The sequence below is a fragment of the Entelurus aequoreus genome, linkage group LG07 (genome assembly GCF_033978785.1).
Source record: "Entelurus aequoreus isolate RoL-2023_Sb linkage group LG07, RoL_Eaeq_v1.1, whole genome shotgun sequence".
Lineage (NCBI taxonomy): Eukaryota > Metazoa > Chordata > Actinopteri > Syngnathiformes > Syngnathidae > Entelurus > Entelurus aequoreus.
The window spans coordinates 70,994,662-71,015,620 of record NC_084737.1 but is presented as its reverse complement, the minus strand read 5'-3'; the positions used below and the strand labels follow the sequence as shown (position 1 = coordinate 71,015,620).

The window sequence follows — 20,959 nt, the reverse complement described above, 5'->3', positions numbered from 1 at the left end:
GTTCCATTGGCAACAAAACAGGCCCAGACAATAATACTACCACCACCATGATTGACGGTAGGATTTGGTGTTCCTGGGATTAAAGGCCTCACCTTTTCTCCTCCAAACATATTTGGTCACATTTTCAGGAGACCCCTAATAAATTCATAAAAGAACCAAACTTCATGAATGTTTTTTGTGACCAACAAGTATGTGCTCCAATCACTCTATCACAAAAAAATAAGAGTTGTAGAAATTATTGGAAAGTCAAGAAAGCCATGACATTATGTTCTTTACAAGTGTATGTAAACTTTTGAACGCGACTGTACGCTTATACATGGTTTCGATTATATGTGACTTCATATTCTTTACTGCTCACTAGTGTTACCATATCTGAGTTATTGTGTAGAAATATGGGGAAAAAACTACAAATGTGCGCTTTATTCCATAACGGTGTTACAAAAAAGATCAATTAGAATAATATATAATGTTGGATAAAGAGAACATACAAACCCTTTATTTATTAAATCAAAAATATTGAAATGCAACGATTTTGTGCATTTGCAAACAGCTAAAATTATGTACAAAGCAAACTATAACCTGCTACCCAAGAATGTACAACAATTCTTCTCAACAAAAGAGGAGAAATATAACCTTAGAGGAAAATCTAATTTAAAACATGTGTATGCTCATACAACACTTAAAACCTTTAGCATATCAGTATGTGGAATTAAATTATGGAATGGATTAACCAAAGAAATCAAACAAAGCACCAATATGATTCAGTTTAAGAGACTGTTCAAACTACAAGTGTTCACAAAGCACACAAAACAAGAATTATGATAAAAATCTTGAACCCTTTTTAATTTATTTTTAGGAGAAAAAGGTTATTTAGGTATTTAATATGTGTTTACTTGCTATGGTATATTATTTATTTATTATTTATTTATACACTGTTATGTTACAGAGAACAAGGAAATGGGATACAATTGCTATGGTATGAAAAGGGGTAGGATTAAATAAGCTCTGCTTCTTCTTACACCTTTTCGGACGTGCTGTAATGAAACAACTGGAAATATGTGATGCATTACTTCATTGCGTCTGTCCTGCTGTTGTGCTCCGGTGCAATAAACTAAATCTCAACTGAACTGAATTGAACTTGTTGGAATATTCCAAATCTTTTAGAACACACAAAAAAAATGTCTTACGGGTGTGAAGCCGCCGCCGACGGTGGAGGTCATGTTGTTGAGGTTGACGGACGCCATGCTCTGCTCAGACAGGCTGTTGCTCAGGCTGCCACCAAGACTCCCGGGACTCTCACAGTCCTCTGCTTCTGGGTTGTACAAAGCTACCTGCACGGACACACATCACACAGCTCTGACTGTAGCAAAGAGTGGAGGCTTTCAGAGCGAGAGACAACGTGGATTGCATTGCAATATGACTGTCACAAATTCCGTATATGAGGAAAGCCTGCAGGATGGTGTTGAATCAGGGGTAGGGAACCTATGGCTCAAGAGCCAGATGTGACTCTTTTGATGACTGCATCTGGCTCTCAGATCAATCTCAAATCCCGGCCGAGTCATACCAAAGACTATGAAAATGGGAGCCATTACCTACCTGCTTGACACTCAGCATCAAGGGTTGGAATTGGGGGTTAAATCACCAAAAATGATTCCCGGGTGTGGCACCGCTGCTGCCCACTGCTCCCCACTGCTCCCCTCACCTCCCAGGGGGTGAACAAGGCGATGGGTTAAATGCAGAGGAAAAATTTCACCACACCTAGTGTGTGTGTGACAATCATTGGTACTTTAACTTTACTTTAAGTAATGAATAATTCCCCTGGTAATCACAGTGTTAAAAATAACGTTCAAAATATAAAACATTCTCATGCATTTTAATCCATCCATCCGTTTTCTACCGCACCTGTTCAAGAAGTCGCATTAAAGGCCTATTGAAATGAATTTTTTTTATTTAAACGGGGATAGCAGATCCATTCTATGTGTCATACTTGATCATTTTGCGATATTGCCATATTTTTGCTGAAAGGATTTAGTATAGAACAACGTCGATAAAGTTCGCAACTTTTGGTCTCTGATAAAAAAAAGCTTTGCCCCTACCGGAAGTAGCGTGACGTTGTCAGTTGTTCACTTCCTCATATTTTCCTATTGTTTTCAACGCAGCTAGAGCTATTCGGACCGAGAAAGCGACGATTACCCCATTAATTTGAGCGAAGATGAAAGATTCGTAGATGAGGAACGTTAGAGTGACGGACTAGAATGCAGTGAAATACATATCTTTTTTCGCTCTGACCGTAACTTAGGTACAAGCTGGCTCATTGGATTCCACACTCTCTCCTTTTTCTATTGTGGATCACGGATTTGTATTTTAAACCACCTCGGATACTATATCCTCTTGAAAATGAGAGTTGAGAACGCGAAATGGACATTCACAGTGACTTTTATCTCCACGACAATACATCGACGAAGCTCTTTAGCATGAGCTAACGTGATAGCATCTGTCTCAAATGCAGATAGAAACAAAATAAATAAACCCCTGACTGGAAGGATAGACAGAAGATCAACAATACTATTAAACCATGTACATGTAACTACACGGTTAATAATTCTCAACCTGGCAAAGCTTAACAATGCTGTTGCTAACGACGCTAAGGATAACTTAGCAACTTAACAACCGGACCTCACAGAGCTATGATAAAAACATTAGCGCTCCACCTACGCCAGCCAGCCCTCATCTGCTCATCAACACCCGTGCTCACCTGCGTTCCAGCGATCGACGGCGCGACGAAGGACTTCACCCCAACACAGATGTGGTTGGCGGCTAGCATCTGCTAGCGCGTCTGCTATCCAAGTAAGTCCTTCTTGTTGTCTTGCTACAGCCAGCCGCTAATACACCGATCCCACCTACGACTTTCTTCTTTGCAATCTCCATTGTTCATTAAACAAATTGCAAAAGATTCACCAACACAGATGTCCAGAATACTGTGGAATTAAGAAATGAAAACAGAGCTTTTTTGTATTGTATTCAATGGGGAAGCCATACCTCTGTTCCCCTGGCTACGTCACGCGCATACGTCATCCTCCAAAGGCTTTTTCAACCGGAAGTTTAGCGGGAAATTTAAAATTGCACTTTATAAGTTAACCCGGCCGTATTGGCATGTGTTGCAATGTTAAGATTTCATCATTGATATATAAACTATCAGACTGCGTGGTCGGTAGTATTGGGTTTCAGTAGGCCTTTAAAGGTAAGAAGTCTTTTATTTATTATTGGTTAGCTTCAGAATAACAATGTTATTAAAAAGAATAAGAGACTTATTATACTCTAAAAATGTTGGTCTTACTTAAAAATGCACGCATTTAGTTGTATTCACTGTTAAAAAATATTATATGGCTCTCAATATTATATGGCTTTAAAATATTTGGCTTACATGGCTCTCTCAGCCAAAAAGGTTCCCGACCCCTGTGTTGAATCATGGATTTTCTTGTTTGGTTTAAGTGTCAGGAATGTCCTTTGGCTACATTTAATTGTTCAGACAAAACTAAACCTCAGATTGAGACTGTTGCAGCTCTTCACTCAGTCAAATATCTTAAAGACCTTTTTTATGTTTGGACCCTGTATCCTTTTAGTCATAGCTGCAGTGTGGCTGTACGGTTTAGCGATTTAGGAGGTTTATAGATACAGATGAGTGTGAGACGCACTACTCCTGGGACAGACACCACCTGTCGAGATGTGGGAGGGGACCAATGATGTCCTTGTAATGAGGAATGTTCTGCAGTTCCTGCTTTGAATCATAGCTGCAAAGTACATCTCTGACTCAGATGAGTTGTCCTTGAAGTGTACTGTCAATTTTTCCACATCGTCTACGCAGCTGCGTGACGCCCTGAACAATGTGTGGAGAAAATCATTCCTTTATGTCCGCATCCTGGTGTCTGGTACTCAACCTGTGCTGATTGTCAGTTAAACCAGCATTACCTATAGGGATGACTTTCATTTCATATTAAAATCACTATTGTCACATATGATTTCCAGATGTGTTTATATACACAGTTTATTTAAAGGAGCATTTATGTGCAGAAATTCCTATGGAGAAAACCCAAAACCAGTGAAGTTGGCACGTTATGTAAATCGTTAATAAAAACAGAATACAATGATTTGCAAATCCTTTTCAACCTATGTTCAGTTGAATAGACTGCAAAGACAAAATACTTAACGTTCAAACTGGAAAACTTTGTTATTTTTTGCAAATATCAACTCATTTGGAATTTTATTCCTGCAACGTGTTTCAAAAAAGCTAGCACAAGTGGCAAAAAAAGACTGAGAAAGTTGAGGAATGCTCATCAAACACTTATTTGGAACATCCCGCAGGTGAACAGGCTAATTGGGAACAGGCGGGTGCCATGATTGGGTATAAAAGCAGCTGCCATGAAATGCTCAGTCATTCACAAACAAGGATGGGGCGAGAGTCACCACTTTGTGAACAAATGCGCGAGCAAATTGTCGAACAGTTTAAGAACATCTCTCGAATAGCTATTTCAAGGAATTTAGGGATTTCACCATCTATGGTCCGTAATATCATCAAAAGGTTCAGAGAATCTGGAGAAATCACTGCACGTAAGCGGCAAGACTGAACACCATCATTGAATGCCGTGACCGTCGATCCCTCAGGCGGTACTGCATCAAAAAATGACAATAGTGGGATGGGTTAAGGAACACTTCAGAAAACCACTATCAGTAAATACAGTTTATTGCTACATCTGTAAGTGCAAGTTAAAACTCTACTATTCAAAGCGAAAGCCATTTATCAACAACACCCCAGAAACGCCAGCGGCTTCGCTGGGCCAGGGCTCATCTAAGATGGACTGAAGCAAAGTGGAAAAGTAGAGATGTCGATGCCGATAAATGCATTAAAATGTAATATCGGAAATGATCTGTATCGTTTTTTTAATTATCGTATCGTTTTTTTTTTGGTTTTTTTTTTTAAATTATTTTTTTTAATTTTTATTAAATCAACATAAAAAACACAAGATACACTTACAATTAGTGCACCAACCCAAAAAAACCTCCCTCCCCCATTTACACTCATTCACACTCATTCACACAAAAGGGTTGTTTCTTTCTGTTATTAATATTCTGGCTCCTACATTATATATCAATATATATCAATACAGTCTGCAAGGGATACAGTCCGTAAGCACACATGATTGTGCGTGCTGCTGGTCCACTAATAGTACTAACCTTTAACAGTTAATTTTACTATTTTTCATTAATTACTAGTTTCTATGTAACTGTTTTTACATTGTTTTACTTTCTTTTTTATTGAAGAAAATGTTTTTAATGTATTTATCTTATTTTATTAATTTTTTTTAAAAGTACCTTATCTTCACCATACCTGGTTGTCCAAATTAGGCATAATATTTTGTTAATTCCACGACTGTATATATCGGTTGATATCGGTATCGGTAGCTAAAGAGTTGGACAATATCGGAATATCGGATATTGGCAAAAAGCCATTATCGGACATCCCAATGGAAAAGTGTTCTGTGTTCTGACGAGTCCACATTTCAAATAGTTTTTGGAAACTGTCGACGTTGTGTACTCCGGAACAAAGAGGAAAAGAAAGATTGTTTTAGGCGCAAAGTTCAAAAGCCAACATCTGTGATGGTATGGGGGTGTATTAGTGCCCAAGGCATGGGTAACTGATGATAGTATATATGATAGTATATATCTGTATCATGAATCAATTTAAGTGGACCCCGACTTAAACAAGTTGAAAAACTTATTCGGGTGTTACCATTTAGTGGTCAATTGTACAGAATATGTACTTCACTGTGCAACCTACTAATAAAAGTCTCTAAAGTCTCAACTTACACATCTGTGAAGGCACCATTATTGCTGAAAGGTACATACAGGTTTTGGAGCAACATATGTTGCCGTCCAAGCAACGTTATCATGGACGCCCCTGCTTATTTCAGCAAGACAATGCCAATTCATCGGGTGCATTTTGTCAATTGCTGTGTTAGAATCGCGGTTAATATTGCCATGCTTTTATTCTGAAGCTCACTTTGCACTGAACAGGAAGTCAAAGCACTTTTTTAATGCTGTGTGACTGGACCGTACTTATGCCGAACCTGTTTCTTATAGCGATGATGTGGAAGTTAACACAATTACAAGACTGTTCATAGAAATGATCCCTTTGGTGATCAAAGTTTTTGTCGAAAAAATGTTAATATTAATAATGGATTAAGATTTATATGGCACTTTTTTTCGAGTGACACAAAGCACGTTACGTTGAGAACCTATTTTATATTCACACATCGGTCCTACTGTATTATTTTAGTCAAGATATAGCATAAATATTAGAAATGTTAGTAAGTCAATTTTGAACAGTTGTAGAAATGTTTCTAAATGGTGACTGGAACAAAGTATTCAAATAGAATCATTTCAATACAAAATCTTTGCAGTTAAAAAATATCTAGAGATTCATCATTTGAAACATTTTTACATGTTTAACTTCATTTAAATATTTTTTTTCTTGATTTTTAAGGTTTTAATTAACAGTCCTATAATCGACCTACTTTCCCACTAGATGTAGCACAGACAATGTTTTCACATGCCAAAATCAGTGGATGTCTGTTGGGACTAGGGTTGTCCCGTATACCAGTACTAATAAGGTACCGCGATACTAATTGATTGAAATCGGTACTATACTGCCTTTGAAAAGTACGGGTGCCGTTCTTTCATCTGCGGCGGTGACTACAGAGCCGAGGCGCATGATGTTGAGTGTGTCAAAACGCACACACAAAGTGTATGCAAGCAATAACATTATGGAATGGCAAAAAAAACGACAATTATATTGGTTAATAAAGAGGGTGGTGAAGCACAATATGGAAGTATTTGGGCTTCAAAACTAACAATAAAGGTGACACTTTAAACACGGAAGCGCCGCGCTTCAAGTGTTGCTTTATAACACGCCTCGCCAAACGTGGCGATTAGTATTACCACCTTTGCTTCAAACTTAGGTAAACATTTAAATAATAAGTATTCAGATCTGCACAAGGAGTTTAAAGAGTGACAGGTAATAATGTAGTAGTTACACCTGTCCTGCTGTTGTGCTCCGGTGCAGACTGTAGTAGGGGAGCACAGGGCAGACGTTCCCTTCAGGGTCGATGTTTTCGTCGGGTTAACACACTTCACTTTACCCATCAATGGGTCTGCTGAGCTCCGCTTTCAGGTAAGAATGACGAGGCCGCCGATTTGTGACAATCTGGGTGCTTTATTGTTAGTTTTGCAGGACACAACCAGACCCGTTCATCACTCGACTGCGCAGTGCAGCGCTACCTCTCTCTCTCTTTGCTCGCCCACTCACTCACTGACGTCACTCAGCCAACACCCTGCCATTCTCTTAATGGCAGGGTGTACTCTCATGAGTTAACCAGCTCCTCTGCTATGCACATGTAGATACATATCTTGTAGGTATATAACATGTACGTACATAACATGTAGATACATAACATGTAGATACGTAGACGTGCACACAGCCGCTTGGATTGATACCAAATAATAGCGGAGTTAAAACTGCCCAATGAGCTCTTTCAAATTTTCTTGTAATCAGACAATATTTTCGGTATATTTACCTGACATGTTTCGACTGTCATATGCAGTCTTCTTCAGAAGGGTCACCTGACCACTGTGACGTGTTGCCTATCAGCTGTTCTTATAGGCGTGGCCAACCAGGCACACCTGTCAAGTCTACCTGGTTGGTGGTTCATTTCCACTTCATGCGTGAATGTGATGTTTCCAGTCTCGTCAATACTGTTGAGGTGGTCTGTAAGATCGTGTATGTGTGTCCCACTTTTATTTTCTCCAAAATGTCATCCACGTACCTTCTCCAGAAGGTGGGTCTGCAGTGTATGGGTGCTGTATTGATCGCGGTGGTTTCCAGGTCTTCCATGAAGAAACTGCTCATTATTGCTGATAGAGGGATCTCCCATTGCAAAGCCCTCTTTTTGTTTGTATATTATTCCTTTATATTGAAAGTAAGTGGATTCTGCAACGAAGCTGTAAGATTCCATCTAAATATACCGAAAATATTGTCTGATTACAAGAACATTTGAAAGAGTATATGAATAAGAAGACATAATGAACCTTTTTGAGCAGCCCAACGAGCAGTCAACTAATACAAGTGAAATGACTATATTTTGCAACAAATTGCTACAATTGGTGTTTTATCTTTAACAAAAGTGTGTTTTGCCTGCTACATGGCGTATCTGTGTACATGTATCCATAGTTTTGTTTTTAGTACTTACTAATAGAGATAAATGCGTTAAAAAGTAATATCGGAAATTATCGGTATCGTTTTTTTTATTATCGGTATTGTTTTTTTTTTTTGGATTTATTGTTTTAATTTTTTATTTTTTTTTATTTTTATTAAATCAACATAAAAAAACACAAGATACACTTACAATTAGTGCGCCAACCCAAAAAACCTCCCTCCCCCATTTACACTCATTCACACAAAAGGGTTGTTTCTTTCTGTTATTAATATTCTGGTTCCTACATTATATATCAATATATATCAATACAGTCTGCAAGGGATACAGTCCGTAAGCACACATGATTGTGCGTGCTGCTGGTCCACTAATAGTACTAACCTTTAAAGGCCTACTAAAATGAATTTTTTTTATTTAAACGGGAATAGCAGATCCATTCTATGTGTCATACTTCATCATTTCGCGATATTGCCATATTTTTGCTGAAAGCATTTAGTAGAGAAAATCGACGATAAAGTTCGCAACCTTTGCTCGCTGATAAAAAAAAGCCTTGCCTGTACCGGAAGTAGCGTGACGTCACAGGAGGCAATATTCCTCACAATTTTCCTTTGTTTACAATGGAGCGAGAGAGATTCGGACCGAGAAAGCGACGATTACCCCATTAATTTGAGCGAGGATGAAAGATTCGTAAATGAGGAACGTTACAGTGAAGGATTAGAGAGGCAGTGATGGACGTATCTTTTTTCGCTCTGACCGTAACTTAGGTACAAGCTGGCTCATTGGATTCCACACTCTCTCCTTTTTCTGTTGTGGATCACGGATTTGTATTTTAAACCACCTCGGATACTATATCCTCTTGAAAATGAGAGTCGAGCACGCGAAATGGACATTTAAAGTGACTTTTATCTCCACGACAATACATCGGTGACACACTTAGCTACTGAGCTAACGTGATAGCATCGTTCTCAAATGAAGATAGAAACAAAATAAATAAATCCCTGACTGGAAGGATAGACAGAAGATCAACAATACTATTAAACCGTGTACAGGTAACTACACGGTTAAAATTCTCAGCCTGGTAAGGCTTAACAATGCTGTTGCTAACGACGCTAAGGCTAATTTAGCAACTTAGCAACCGGTGTTGTGCCTGAAACCTCACAGAACTATGATAAAAACATTAGCGCTCCACCTACGCCAGCCAGCCCTCATCTTCCCATCAACAGCCGTGCTCACCTGCATTCCAGCGATCGACGGCGCGACGAAGGACTTCATCCGTGGGTTTGGCGGCAAGCATCGGCTAGGCGTCTGCTAGTGCTTGTTGTGTTGCTGTAAGTATTGTACTTAGTCGCTAATACACCGATCGATCCCACCTACAACGTTCTTCTTTGCAGCCTCCATTGTTCATTAAACAAATTGCAAAAGATTCACCAACACAGATGTCCAGAATACTGTGGAATTTTGCCGAAGAAAACAAGAGGTTTCTGTATCGGGTTCGACGGGGTACAACCACTTCCGTGGATTCTGTGACGTCACGCGCATAAATCATATCCAAAGGAGTTTTTCAACCGGAAGTGTGGCGGGAATTTTAAAATTGCACTTTATAAGTTAACCCGGCCGTATTGGCATGTGTTTCAATGTTAAGATTTCATCATTGATATATAAACTATCAGACTGCGTGGTCGGTAGTAGTGGGTTTCAGTAGGCCTTTAACAGTTTATTTTGCTAATTTTCATTAATTACTAGTTTCTATGTAACTGTTTTTATATTGTTTTACTTTCTTTTTTATTCAAGAAAATGTTTTTAATTTATTTATCTTATTTTATTTTATTTTAATTTTTTTAAAGTACCTTATTTTCACCATACCTGGTTGTCCAAATTAGGCATAATAATGTGTTAATTCCACGACTTTATATATCGGTTGATATTGGTATCGGTTGATATCGGTATCTGTAATTAAAGAGTTGGACAATATCGGAATATCGGATATCGGCAAAAAGCCATTATCGGACATCCCTACTTACTAATAATTATTATTTTCTTAAAAGCACAGACCAGGAGTGGCAGCCATAAATCATGAAACATTTGATATAATGTAAATAAGGCTTTGTATTATATTCTAACCTAATCCTTGATTATGGCAGACTATATGTAATATGGAAAACTGTAAATTGTTCTTTGAGTGCAACAAGAAAAGCCCAATGTGTTTAATGTCTTTTAATTTATAATTTAACCTTTTAAAATTGTACTTTGAGTGCAATAGGAAAAATGTTTATTGTATTGTAAGATTTTCTGTTAAAATAAAGCCAATATTGAATTTTTTTATAGTTCCCCTTATTTTGAAAAGTATCGATATACATTTTGGTACCGGTACCAAATTATTGGTACCAGGACAAGCCTAGTTGGGACACATGACGGTTATCTACGACGGCACACCATCTCTGCATGAGTTTGGACAAGAGGCGGGGTCACCATGGACTAGTCGCCATCCCATCACAGGACAAGTATAGAAAAACAAGCATCCACACTCACATAGACACCAACGGTATGGACAATTTCCAGTTTCCAATTAACCTAGCAGGCATGTTTTTGGATGTACTTAATGGAATAGGCATGTTTTTCTTTTGCTTAATGACCTGCACAACAATCCTCTACCAACCCCTGAAAGGTTCCAGAACTGGTGGAAAGTGTGAGTCAAGAAAAGGAAGATGGAAATAGTTTCACAGCAGGTCCAAACACTGGATGTGCTGTGAAAGGTGACGCTCTCTTTGATGGAGGTCAGGTGTCATGTACCACACACCCTCCCTGTGTGACCTCTGACCCTCACACAAATGCTCACGCCCAGGTCAGCCTCTCTGGCATTATGAGCGTTTTATTGCATGAGGTCAAGCGTGAAAGTGAAGATTCATAAGACAAGCATTATTTTTAAAGAAAGATACATTGCATAAATTGCAATCTGTATGTATTGTACCTAAAAAAAAAACAAGCTTATTCATTTAGATTTATACTTTTGGTTTCTCTCCGTCCGTATGTCAATGTTATTTGACAAATGAAGCCTAAATTCAATTTGAAGGCAAATATGTTGGACAAAGGTAAAAGGTCATCTGCGCAACGGGCTGCACTATCATGGCCAAAAGATACATTTAACCTGCTCAGTGGCCCTGTAGTTAGAGTGTCCACCCCTGAGTCGTGAGTTCAAACCCCGGCTGAGTCATACCAAAGACTATAAAAATGGGACCCATTGTCTCCCTCAAGGGTTGGAATTGGGGGTTAAATCACTAAAATTATTCCCGAGCGCGGCCACCGCTGCTGCTCACTGCTCCCCTCATCTCCCACGGGGTGGAACAAGGGGATGGGTGAAATGCAGAGAGTAATTTCCCCACACCTAGTGTGTGTGTGACTATCGTTGGGACTTTAACTTTTTTAACTTTAATAAAAAAAAAAATTTTCAATATTGAATTTGCGATTCATAATCACGATTATTCTAGGGCTGCAACAACTAATTGATTAAATCGATTAAAATCAATTATACAAATAGTTGGCGATTAATTTAGTCATCGATTCGTTGGATCTATGATATGCGCATGCGCAGAGGCAATTATTCTATTTTTATTTTATTTTATTTTTATTTTTATTTTTATTGTATTTTTATTGTATTTTTATAAACCTTTATTTATAAACTGCAACATGTACAAACAGCTGAGAAACAATAATCAAAATAAGTATGGTGCCAGTAGGCTGTTTTTTTTTCAATAAAATACTGGAAAGGATAGAAATGTAGTTTGTCTCTTTTATCCGATTATTAATCGAAGTAATAATCAACAGATTAATCGATTATCAAATTAATCGTTAGTTGCAGCCCTAGATTATTCATTATGTTAGTTAAACACAGTGTTTTCCACAGATCTGCAATCTACTTGCAAAAATGTAATGTGTTATGAACTACTCTAAAAAAATCGGCTAAATAAATATTGTTTATATATTCAAAGACACATCTGTGTGTTTTTGTTCATTATTAATAATAATAATATTTCATCTTTTAAGTTAAAGTTAAAGTACCAATGATTGTCACACACACACTAGGTGTGGCGAAATTACTCTCTGCATTTGACCCATCCCCCTTGATGACCCCCTGGGAGGTGAGGGGAGCAGTGGGCAGCAGCGGTGGCCGTGCCCGGGAATCATCTTTGGTGATTTAACCCCCAATTCCAACCCTTGATGCTGAGTGCCAAGCAGGGAGGTAATGGGTCCCATTTTTATAGCCTTTGGTATGACTCGGCCGGGGTTTGAACTCACAACCTATTTTCTCATTATATGATGCCTTTAGCTCTATTTATTCATTTTTGATGGGGTTTTTTCAGAGGCATAAAAAAAAAAAAAATCAGACACCTCCTATGGGTGTACCGCGCATTATTATATGACATAAAATAGCATAATTTAAAACATGTTCATTAAATGACAAAATACAAAATTGCGTTTTAATAGCGTTTATACAGATTGTACTCACGGGAAAGAGTCTTTCAATAAGCAATTGCATGTCCGCATTTCCTGGATTCATACACATGCGCAGATACAGGGGGTGCAGCCGGAAATGAGCAAAACAGCGCGTTGTGCTGGCCTCCACAACTTTTTACTTATGATCTGTCACGTTTAATAACAGCAGTAGGGTCTCTAAAACGAGGCGACCAGCTGCAGCAGCCCAGGAAAAGTTTGTTAAAGGGGTCATTTTTTTGTTTCTACATTTAAAACACTTCCTTGCGGTCTACATAACATGTAATGATGGTTATTTGGTCAAAATGTTGCATAGATTATGTTTAAGAGACCATCTTCAGGCCGATTTTTTGACCGTCTCTTCAGGATGTGCCTCCACTTTGACTGCGTCTTCTCCCCGTCAGCCTTTTTCTAATTTTTATCGCATCTATGTGGAGTCTACTGACAGATATCAGTTCCAACTATACGCTACTTTGTATTGGAAATGGCAACAGCAGAGGATGCATGTGCATATACGAGCCAGTCTGCCGCAAAACAAGAGAATAACAAAAAAAAAAAGAGTTTATTGACTACGTCGGACTACAATGGCAGACCCGCGCAATGCTCTTTGGGTAAAACGTGACCATATATGGAGATATCTGCTGACATCACCAATTGGAAAAACTGTTATGATCCGCTGCCCGGATCATAGTCTGTTTAAGTTTTTTGAGTCACCTATGTTTTCTGTTAGTTTTGGACTCCTTTAGTTCCTGTTTATGCACCTCTGAGTTTGTTACCATGGCTACATATTAGTTTCACCTGCCTCTTGTGTTCGGGACGCGCACCTGTTTGTAATCAGAGACATTATTTAAGCCTGCCTTTGCCAGTCAGTCGGTCTGGCTTCTTTGTTTGCGTCACGCTACTGTTACGTAAGTTTTGATTGTCTCCTAGCCCCTGCTAGTGATCTCTAGTCTGTGCTAAGTAGCAGCCTTAGCTTCAGGTGCGATCGGCACCTTGTTCCGTCGGTTTGTTTTCTGTTGTGTACCTCTTTGAGTGTTAATTTACGATTAAATCATGTTCATACCTGCAAGTCCGGTCCGGAGTCGTCCGTTTGCATCCTGGGACAGCAAACCTCGCAGTAAGCTGCAACCCCATCGTAACAGAAAAGAAGCCAGCCCGACTGACTGGCAAAGGCAGGCTTAAATAATGTCTCTGATTGCAAACAGGTGCGCGTCCCGAACACAAGAGGCAGGTGAAACTAATACGTCGCCATGGTAACAAACTCATAGGTGCATAAACAGCAACTAAAGGAGTCCAAAACTAACAGAAAACACAAGTGACTCGAAAAACTTAAAGGCCTACTGAAACCCACTACTACCGACCACGCAGTCTGATAGTTTATATATCAATGATGAAATCTTAACATTGCAACACATGCCAATACGGCCGGGTTAACTTATAAAGTGCAATTTTAAATTTCCCGCAAAACTTCCGGTTGAAAACGTCTATGTATGATGACGTTTGCGCGTGACGTCGATGGTTGAAACGGAAGTATTCGGACACATTGTATCCCAATACAAACAGCTCTGTTTTCATCGCAAAATTCCACAGTATTCTGGACATCTGTGTTGGTGAATCTTTTGAAATTTGTTTAATGAACAATGGAGACAGCAAAGAAGAAAGCTGTAGGTGGGATCGGTGTATTAGCGGCTGGCTGCAGCAACACAACCAGGGGGACTTTGACTTGGATAGCAGACGCGCTATCCGACGCTAGCCGCCGACCGCATCGATGATCGGGTGAAGTCCTTAGTCGCGCCGTCGATCGCTGGAACGCAGGTGAGCACGGGTGTTGATGAGCAGATGAGGGCTGGCGTAGGTGGAGCGCTAATGTTTTTATCATAGCTCTGACGAGGTCCCGTAGCTAAGCTAGCTTCAATGGCGTCGTTAACAACAGCATTGCTAGGCTTCGACAGGCGGCACAGCATTAATCGTGTATTTATAGGTCCAGTGTTTGGTTCGGTGTCTCCTGATAGTAGTATTGTTGATTTTCTGTCTATCCTTCCAGTCAGGGGCTTATTTATTTTGTTTCTATCTGCATTTAAGCACGATGCTATCACGTTAGCTCCGTAGCTAAAGTGCTTCACCGATGTATTGTCGTGGAGATAAAAGTCACTGTGAATGTCCATTTCGCGGTCTCGACTCTCATTTTCAAGAGGATATAGTATTTAAAATACAAATCCGTGATCCACAATAAAAAAAGGAGAAAGTGTGGAATCCAATGAGCCCTTGTACCTAAGTTACGGTCAGAGCGAAAAAAGATACGTCCTGCACTGCACTCTAGTCCTTCACTCTCACGTTCCTCATTCACAAATCTTTCATCCTCGCTCAAATTAATGGGGTAATCGTCGCTTTCTCGGTCCGAATCGCTCTCGCTGCTGGTGTAAACAATGGGGAAATGTGAGGAGCCCTTCAGCCTGTGACGTTGCGCTACTTCCGTTATAGGCAAAGCTTTTTTTATCAGCGACCAAAAGTTGCTAACTTAATCGTCGATGTTCTCTGCTAAATCCTTTCAGCAAAAATATGGCAATATCGCGAAATGATCAAGTATGACACATAGAATGGATCTGCTATCCCCGTTTAAATAAAAAATAAAAAAATTCAGTAGGCCTTTAAACAGACTGTGATCCGGGCAGCGGATCATAACAAAAACGTCACAAATCGGGCAAATTCCAAACGGCTCGTTTGGAGAAAGCATGAAGGAAGGCAAGATTGTTTTATAAATATCTCCGCCATGCCTCCGTGGGTTGATTTCAAATTTTCGGGACTTATGGAGATCCCGAATACACAAAAACAGATATCAATAGGTAAGAAAAATGAATGGCCTTTAATGCTTGTCTGGGATGTGGTCGGCGTGGTCTTGGAGCTCTGTGCACCTCCACAATGGCCTGTGGCATGGACGGGCGGCGGTTCAATAGGAGCCCTTGTCGCTTTTCTGTGACCGCTGCTGTGAAAGTGCTTGATTTGATGTGCAGCGGGGCCTACTTTTTAATTGTTTATTTCGCCGATGATCGCCCTTATTTAACTGTGGCATTATTTAATCATGATCGTGATTACATTTTGATTAATTGTGCAGTCCTATTTGTGTATGTTGCCGGAGATGAAGGGTGAACTATTTCCTAGGAACCCACTCTTTCAGTAAATGTAATTAGTTGATAGCATTTCCATCAACAAAACAAGCTCTATGGCTTTTGAATATGATTGATGAGTCATTTATAGGGACACATTTGATGCTTTTCTATATGGTGTGTTCACTGTCCTACCTTGTTTGTCACAGCATTGATGGCCAGAGTGGGGGACGCTCCACCTGACATGATGCAGTCCATGCGCAGAGACTCCGACTCGAGGCTGTAAGGAGTTGATGCCTGCGACGGGCGAAAAGCAATAAAGTATATTATTCCTTGCAGGTCTTCATGACAATAATGGAGCTTGTTTGAGAAACATGACACACACGTTGGAAGAAATAAAGCTGTTTGTGATATGTTGACAGATTGCATGCAGCGCATAATTGTTTGGTATATACTTGTGGGTAGTAACAACAACATTAAAAGTAAAGGGACTAGTTGGCTGTTTGTACAGTGTGTATCATTAAATTGGCCACACAACAGTTTTATAGTTTAGTTTCAAGTTTATTCACAATACCATATTACAATTACAACAGTAGTGAATATCCATTTAAGGATGGTGGTAAGCATACTTGCCAACCTTGAGACCTCCGATACCGGGAGGTGGGGGGTGGGGGGGCGCGGTTGGGGTGGGGCGGGGGCGTGGTTAAGGGTGTGGTTATTAGGGGAGTATATTTACAGCTAGAATTCAACAACTCAAGTATTTCATATGCAGTATATATATATATATATATATATAAATATATATATATATGAAATACTTGACTTTCAGTGAATTCTAGCTATATATTATTTTATATATATTATTTTATATATATTTTATTATACATATAAATAAAATAAATACTTGAATTTCAGTGTTCCGGGGGCTATCCAGTAGATGGCAGTATTGTCCTGTTTAACTTCTCCTCCGTTCATGACTCAGCCACCGTGTTCAATGGAGAAGTCTGCTTTACAAAATGTACAGGCAACATAATTACATACCCCTTCCCCTTCGAACTGTCCTGGATGAACTGAAATTCTTGTTTCCATTCGTTTTGGAACTTGCAAGCGTATTTCTTCATCTTGCTCGTCGACGGCGCCGCCATGTCTGTAACTTCCTCGTTCTTCTGCTTTGTCTCCTTGTTGTGTGCGCAGTTGTGCACTCTACTCTCTAAAAGCCGTAGATGTTATGACGTCATTGGGCAGGCAAGCTGTTTATATGAACTGAAATTCTTGTTTCCATTCGTTTTGGAACTTGCAAGCGTATTTCTTCATCTTGCTCGTCGACGGCGCCGCCATGTCTGTAACTTCCTCGTTCTTCTGCTTTGTCTCCTTGTTGTGTGCGCAGTTGTGCACTCTACTCTCTAAAAGCCGTAGATGTTATGACGTCATTGGGCAGGCAAGCTGTTTATATTGTGGGAAACCGGACGTGAGAACAGGCTGTCCCCACTCAGGTCCGCATTGAGCTGGAGGGGGCGTGGCCTCCAGCTCCGGCTGAATACCGGGAGTTTGTCGGAAGAAAATTTCTGCCGGGAGGTTATCGGGAGAGGCACTGAATACCAGGAGTCTCCCGCTAAAAACGGGAGGGTTGGCAAGTATGGTGGTAAGTGAAAGGGTCCCCCAGATAAGCTCGAAGAAGCTTTTAGCAGGGGGTCCAGAGGTCAGTATATGCAAGGAATGCTGAAACATGGTGTCAAGCACAAAAACGCTATATGATAAACACAAAATAATAGTACTAATACTAAAACAAGCATACACATACATACATACATTCATTCAACCAAGCACAACCCAACAGTAGTCTACCCCATGTGAGGCATTAGAGATAGGTGGTTAATAGGTATGATTTCAGTTTCTTTTTGAAGTTGGAGAATGAATACATCATTCTGAGGCTCTCATCAAGCCGGTTCCAAATCTTTGGTCCCCTGCATACAACACTTTGAGCAGTACAAGCCAGTAGACGATGTTTACCTGATATCAGGTCAAAGTTACGAGTGTTTTGATTGATTGATTGAGACTTTTATTAGTAGGTTGCACAGTGAAGTACATATTCCGTACAATTGACCACTAAATGGTAACACCCGAATAAGTTTTTCAACTTGTTTAAGTCGGGGTCCACTTAAATTGATTCATGATACAGATATATACTATCATATATACTATCATCATAATACAGTCATCACACAAGATAATCACATTGAATTATTTACATTATTTACAATCAGGGGTGTGGAGGGGGGGGGGTATGGACATCAAGTAGTGGACATAGAGAGAGAGAGAGAGAGAGAGAGAGAGAGAGAGAGAGAGAGAGAGAGAGAGAGAGAGAGAGAGAGAGAGAGAGAGAGAGAGAGATCAGAAGGCATAAGAAAAAGAAAAAGTATCTGCATTTGATTGTTTACATTTGATTATTAGCAATCCGGGGAGGGTGTTAGTTTAGGGTTGTAGCTGCCTGGAGGTGAACTTTTATTGCGGTTTTGAAGGACGATAGAGATGCCCTTTCTTTTATACCTGTTGGGAGCGCATTCCACATTGATGTGGCATAGAAAGAGAATGAGTTAAGACCTTTGTTAGTTCGGAATCTGGGTTTAACGTGGTTAGTGGAGCACCCCCTGGTGTTGTGGTTATGGCGGTCATTTACGTTAAGGAAGTAGTTTGACATGTACTTCGGTATCAGGGAGGTGTAGCGGATTTTATAGACTAGGCTCAGTGCAAGTTGTTTAACTCTGTCCTCCACCTTGAGCCAGCCCACTTTAGAGAAGTGGGTAGGAGTGAGGTGGGATCTGGGGTGGAGGTCTAGAAGTAACCTGACTAGCTTGTTCTGAGATGTTTGGAGTTTAGATTTGAGGGTTTTGGAGGTGCTAGGGTACCAGGAGGTGCATGCATAATCGAAAAAGGGTTGAACGAGAGTTCCCGCCAGAATCCTCAAGGTGCTTTTGTTGACCAGAGAGGAAATTCTGTAGAGAAATCTCGTTCGTTGGTTAACCTTTTTGATTACCTTGGTTGCCATTTTGTCACAGGAAAGGTTAGCCTCTAGAATGGAACCTAGGTAGGTGTGGGCAGGCTGGGGACGATAGATTGGAACCAAGCTACAGAGCCTGAGATTCAGCCTGTGGATGACTTGATAGGTTCGACAAGCATTGTGATAACTATTGAACTCTGTCAGTCTCAAGAGATGATAATTATGGAATAGATGTCGAGTGGGGGCATTAACAGTACAACATACATCAAGTAAAACATATGTTAGCTTCTTTCAAACAGAGATCTCATACTGACTGGTACACACAAGCTATGGAGATGATATCAGTAGAAAAAAACTACATTTAGTTTAGATAATAATGAGTCATATATTGCAATACGGGATCCATTATTTAAATTTTTTTTAACTATTAAATTAACCTAAAATATGACTTTTTTTTATATTTGTGGAAAATATTGGACACAATGTGTTGTCAAGCTTATGAGATGCGATGCAAGTGTAAGCCACTGTGACACTATTGTTCATTTTTTAAAATGTTTTTATTAGGGATGTCCGATAATATCGGCCTGCCGATATTATCGGCCGATAAATGCGTTAAAATGTAATATCGGAAATTATCGGTATCGTTTTTTTATTATCTGTATCGTTTTTTTTTTTTGTTTGGTTTTTTTAAATTTATTAAATCAACATAAAAAACACAAGATACACTTACAATTAGTGCACCAACCCAAAAAACCTCCCTCCCCCCATTTCTTTCTGTTATCAATATTCTGGTTCCTACATTATATATCAATATATAACAATACAGTCTGCAAGGGATACAGTCTGTAAGCACACATGATTGTGCGTGCTGCTGGTCCACTAATAGTACTAACCTTTAACAGTTAATTTTACTCATTTTCATTAATTACTAGTTTCTATGTAACTGTTTTTATATTGTTTTACTTTCTTTTTTATTCAAGAAAATGTTTTTAATTTAGTTATCTTATTTTATTATTATTTTTAAAAAGTACCTTATCTTCACCATACATGGTTGTCCAAATTAGGCATAATAATGTGTTAATTCCACGACTGCATATATCGGTTGATATCGGTATCGGTAATTAAAGAGTTGGACAATATCGGAATATCGGATATCGGCAAAAAGCCATTATCGGACATCCCTAGTTTTTATTTTATTTTTTATAAATGGCTATGATGATAATGTAAATGAGGGATTTCTAATCACTGCTATGTTGTAATTCTTATTAATATTGATACTGCTGTTGATATTATTCATTTTTGTTTGACTACTTTTGGAATGTTTTGTGTCATGTTCGTGTGTCCTCACAATTGCTCTGTTGATTGCTATTCTGACTGTTGCTGGGCCGGGTTTGGTTTTGGTATTATTGTGTATTATTTTGTTGAAAAAAAAAATACAATTAAAAAAAATAAAAAATAAATTTTTTTTAAAAAGATTGGCATTTTTTCACAAGCCGTTCACACAACACATTGCTGTCCTCTGCAGTGGATATTTGTGTTTTGCATACATTTTTTATCGGAATTTGTTAGTCTGAGAAAAGAAAAAAAAGACCTAGACCAAAAACGGATTCTAATAGTCACACAAACTATCCTTTGTCGCCTAAATATAATTATAAATATGTCATGTTTCTATTTATTTTATAGTGGAACAAAGAGATTAGTTGATTCGTGTAGAATTACAATTAGGGGATAAAAAAAAAAAAAAAAAAAACATTATTATTATATTTTTAAAAGATATTTTCCCATTTGGAAGCAACCAAGTAGCCCACCCTGAAACATTTCAGCAGATTATCAAAGACATTGAGTAGATGTCATTAGTGCATCTACTGGGGGTAAAGCCTTCCGTTTTTAAAAACAATTGTCTGTTCGAACTTTAATCAAGGTTCCTTGAACGCACCATAATTATGTGCTATGAGATGGCCTCGTTTACACTCCACAACAAATCTATTTTTTTCCCCCTGAAAGTGACACAGATCAGGTATTTTTTTTGCCAGTCTAAACGCTCCAAAGTGCTTTAAATCTGATCTTTTTGCATCAGATACAGGCCACATCAGGAGGGAGTC

The 20,959-nt window shown here is 39.1% G+C and overlaps 1 protein-coding gene across 9 annotated transcripts in view; it reads right to left on the bottom strand.

The window, feature by feature from the left end:
- Positions 1–20,959, bottom strand: part of LOC133654230 (forkhead box protein J3-like) — a 296,340-nt gene that overhangs the window by 56,147 nt on the left and 219,234 nt on the right. For all 9 annotated transcript variants that reach the window (XM_062054406.1, XM_062054407.1, XM_062054408.1 and 6 more), the window contains 2 exons: positions 16,055–16,156; positions 1,188–1,331 (listed from right to left, as the gene is read on the bottom strand). In XM_062054406.1, coding sequence (XP_061910390.1) covers positions 1,188–1,331; positions 16,055–16,156 — 246 coding nt within the window. The remainder of the gene's footprint in view (positions 1–1,187; positions 1,332–16,054; positions 16,157–20,959) is intronic.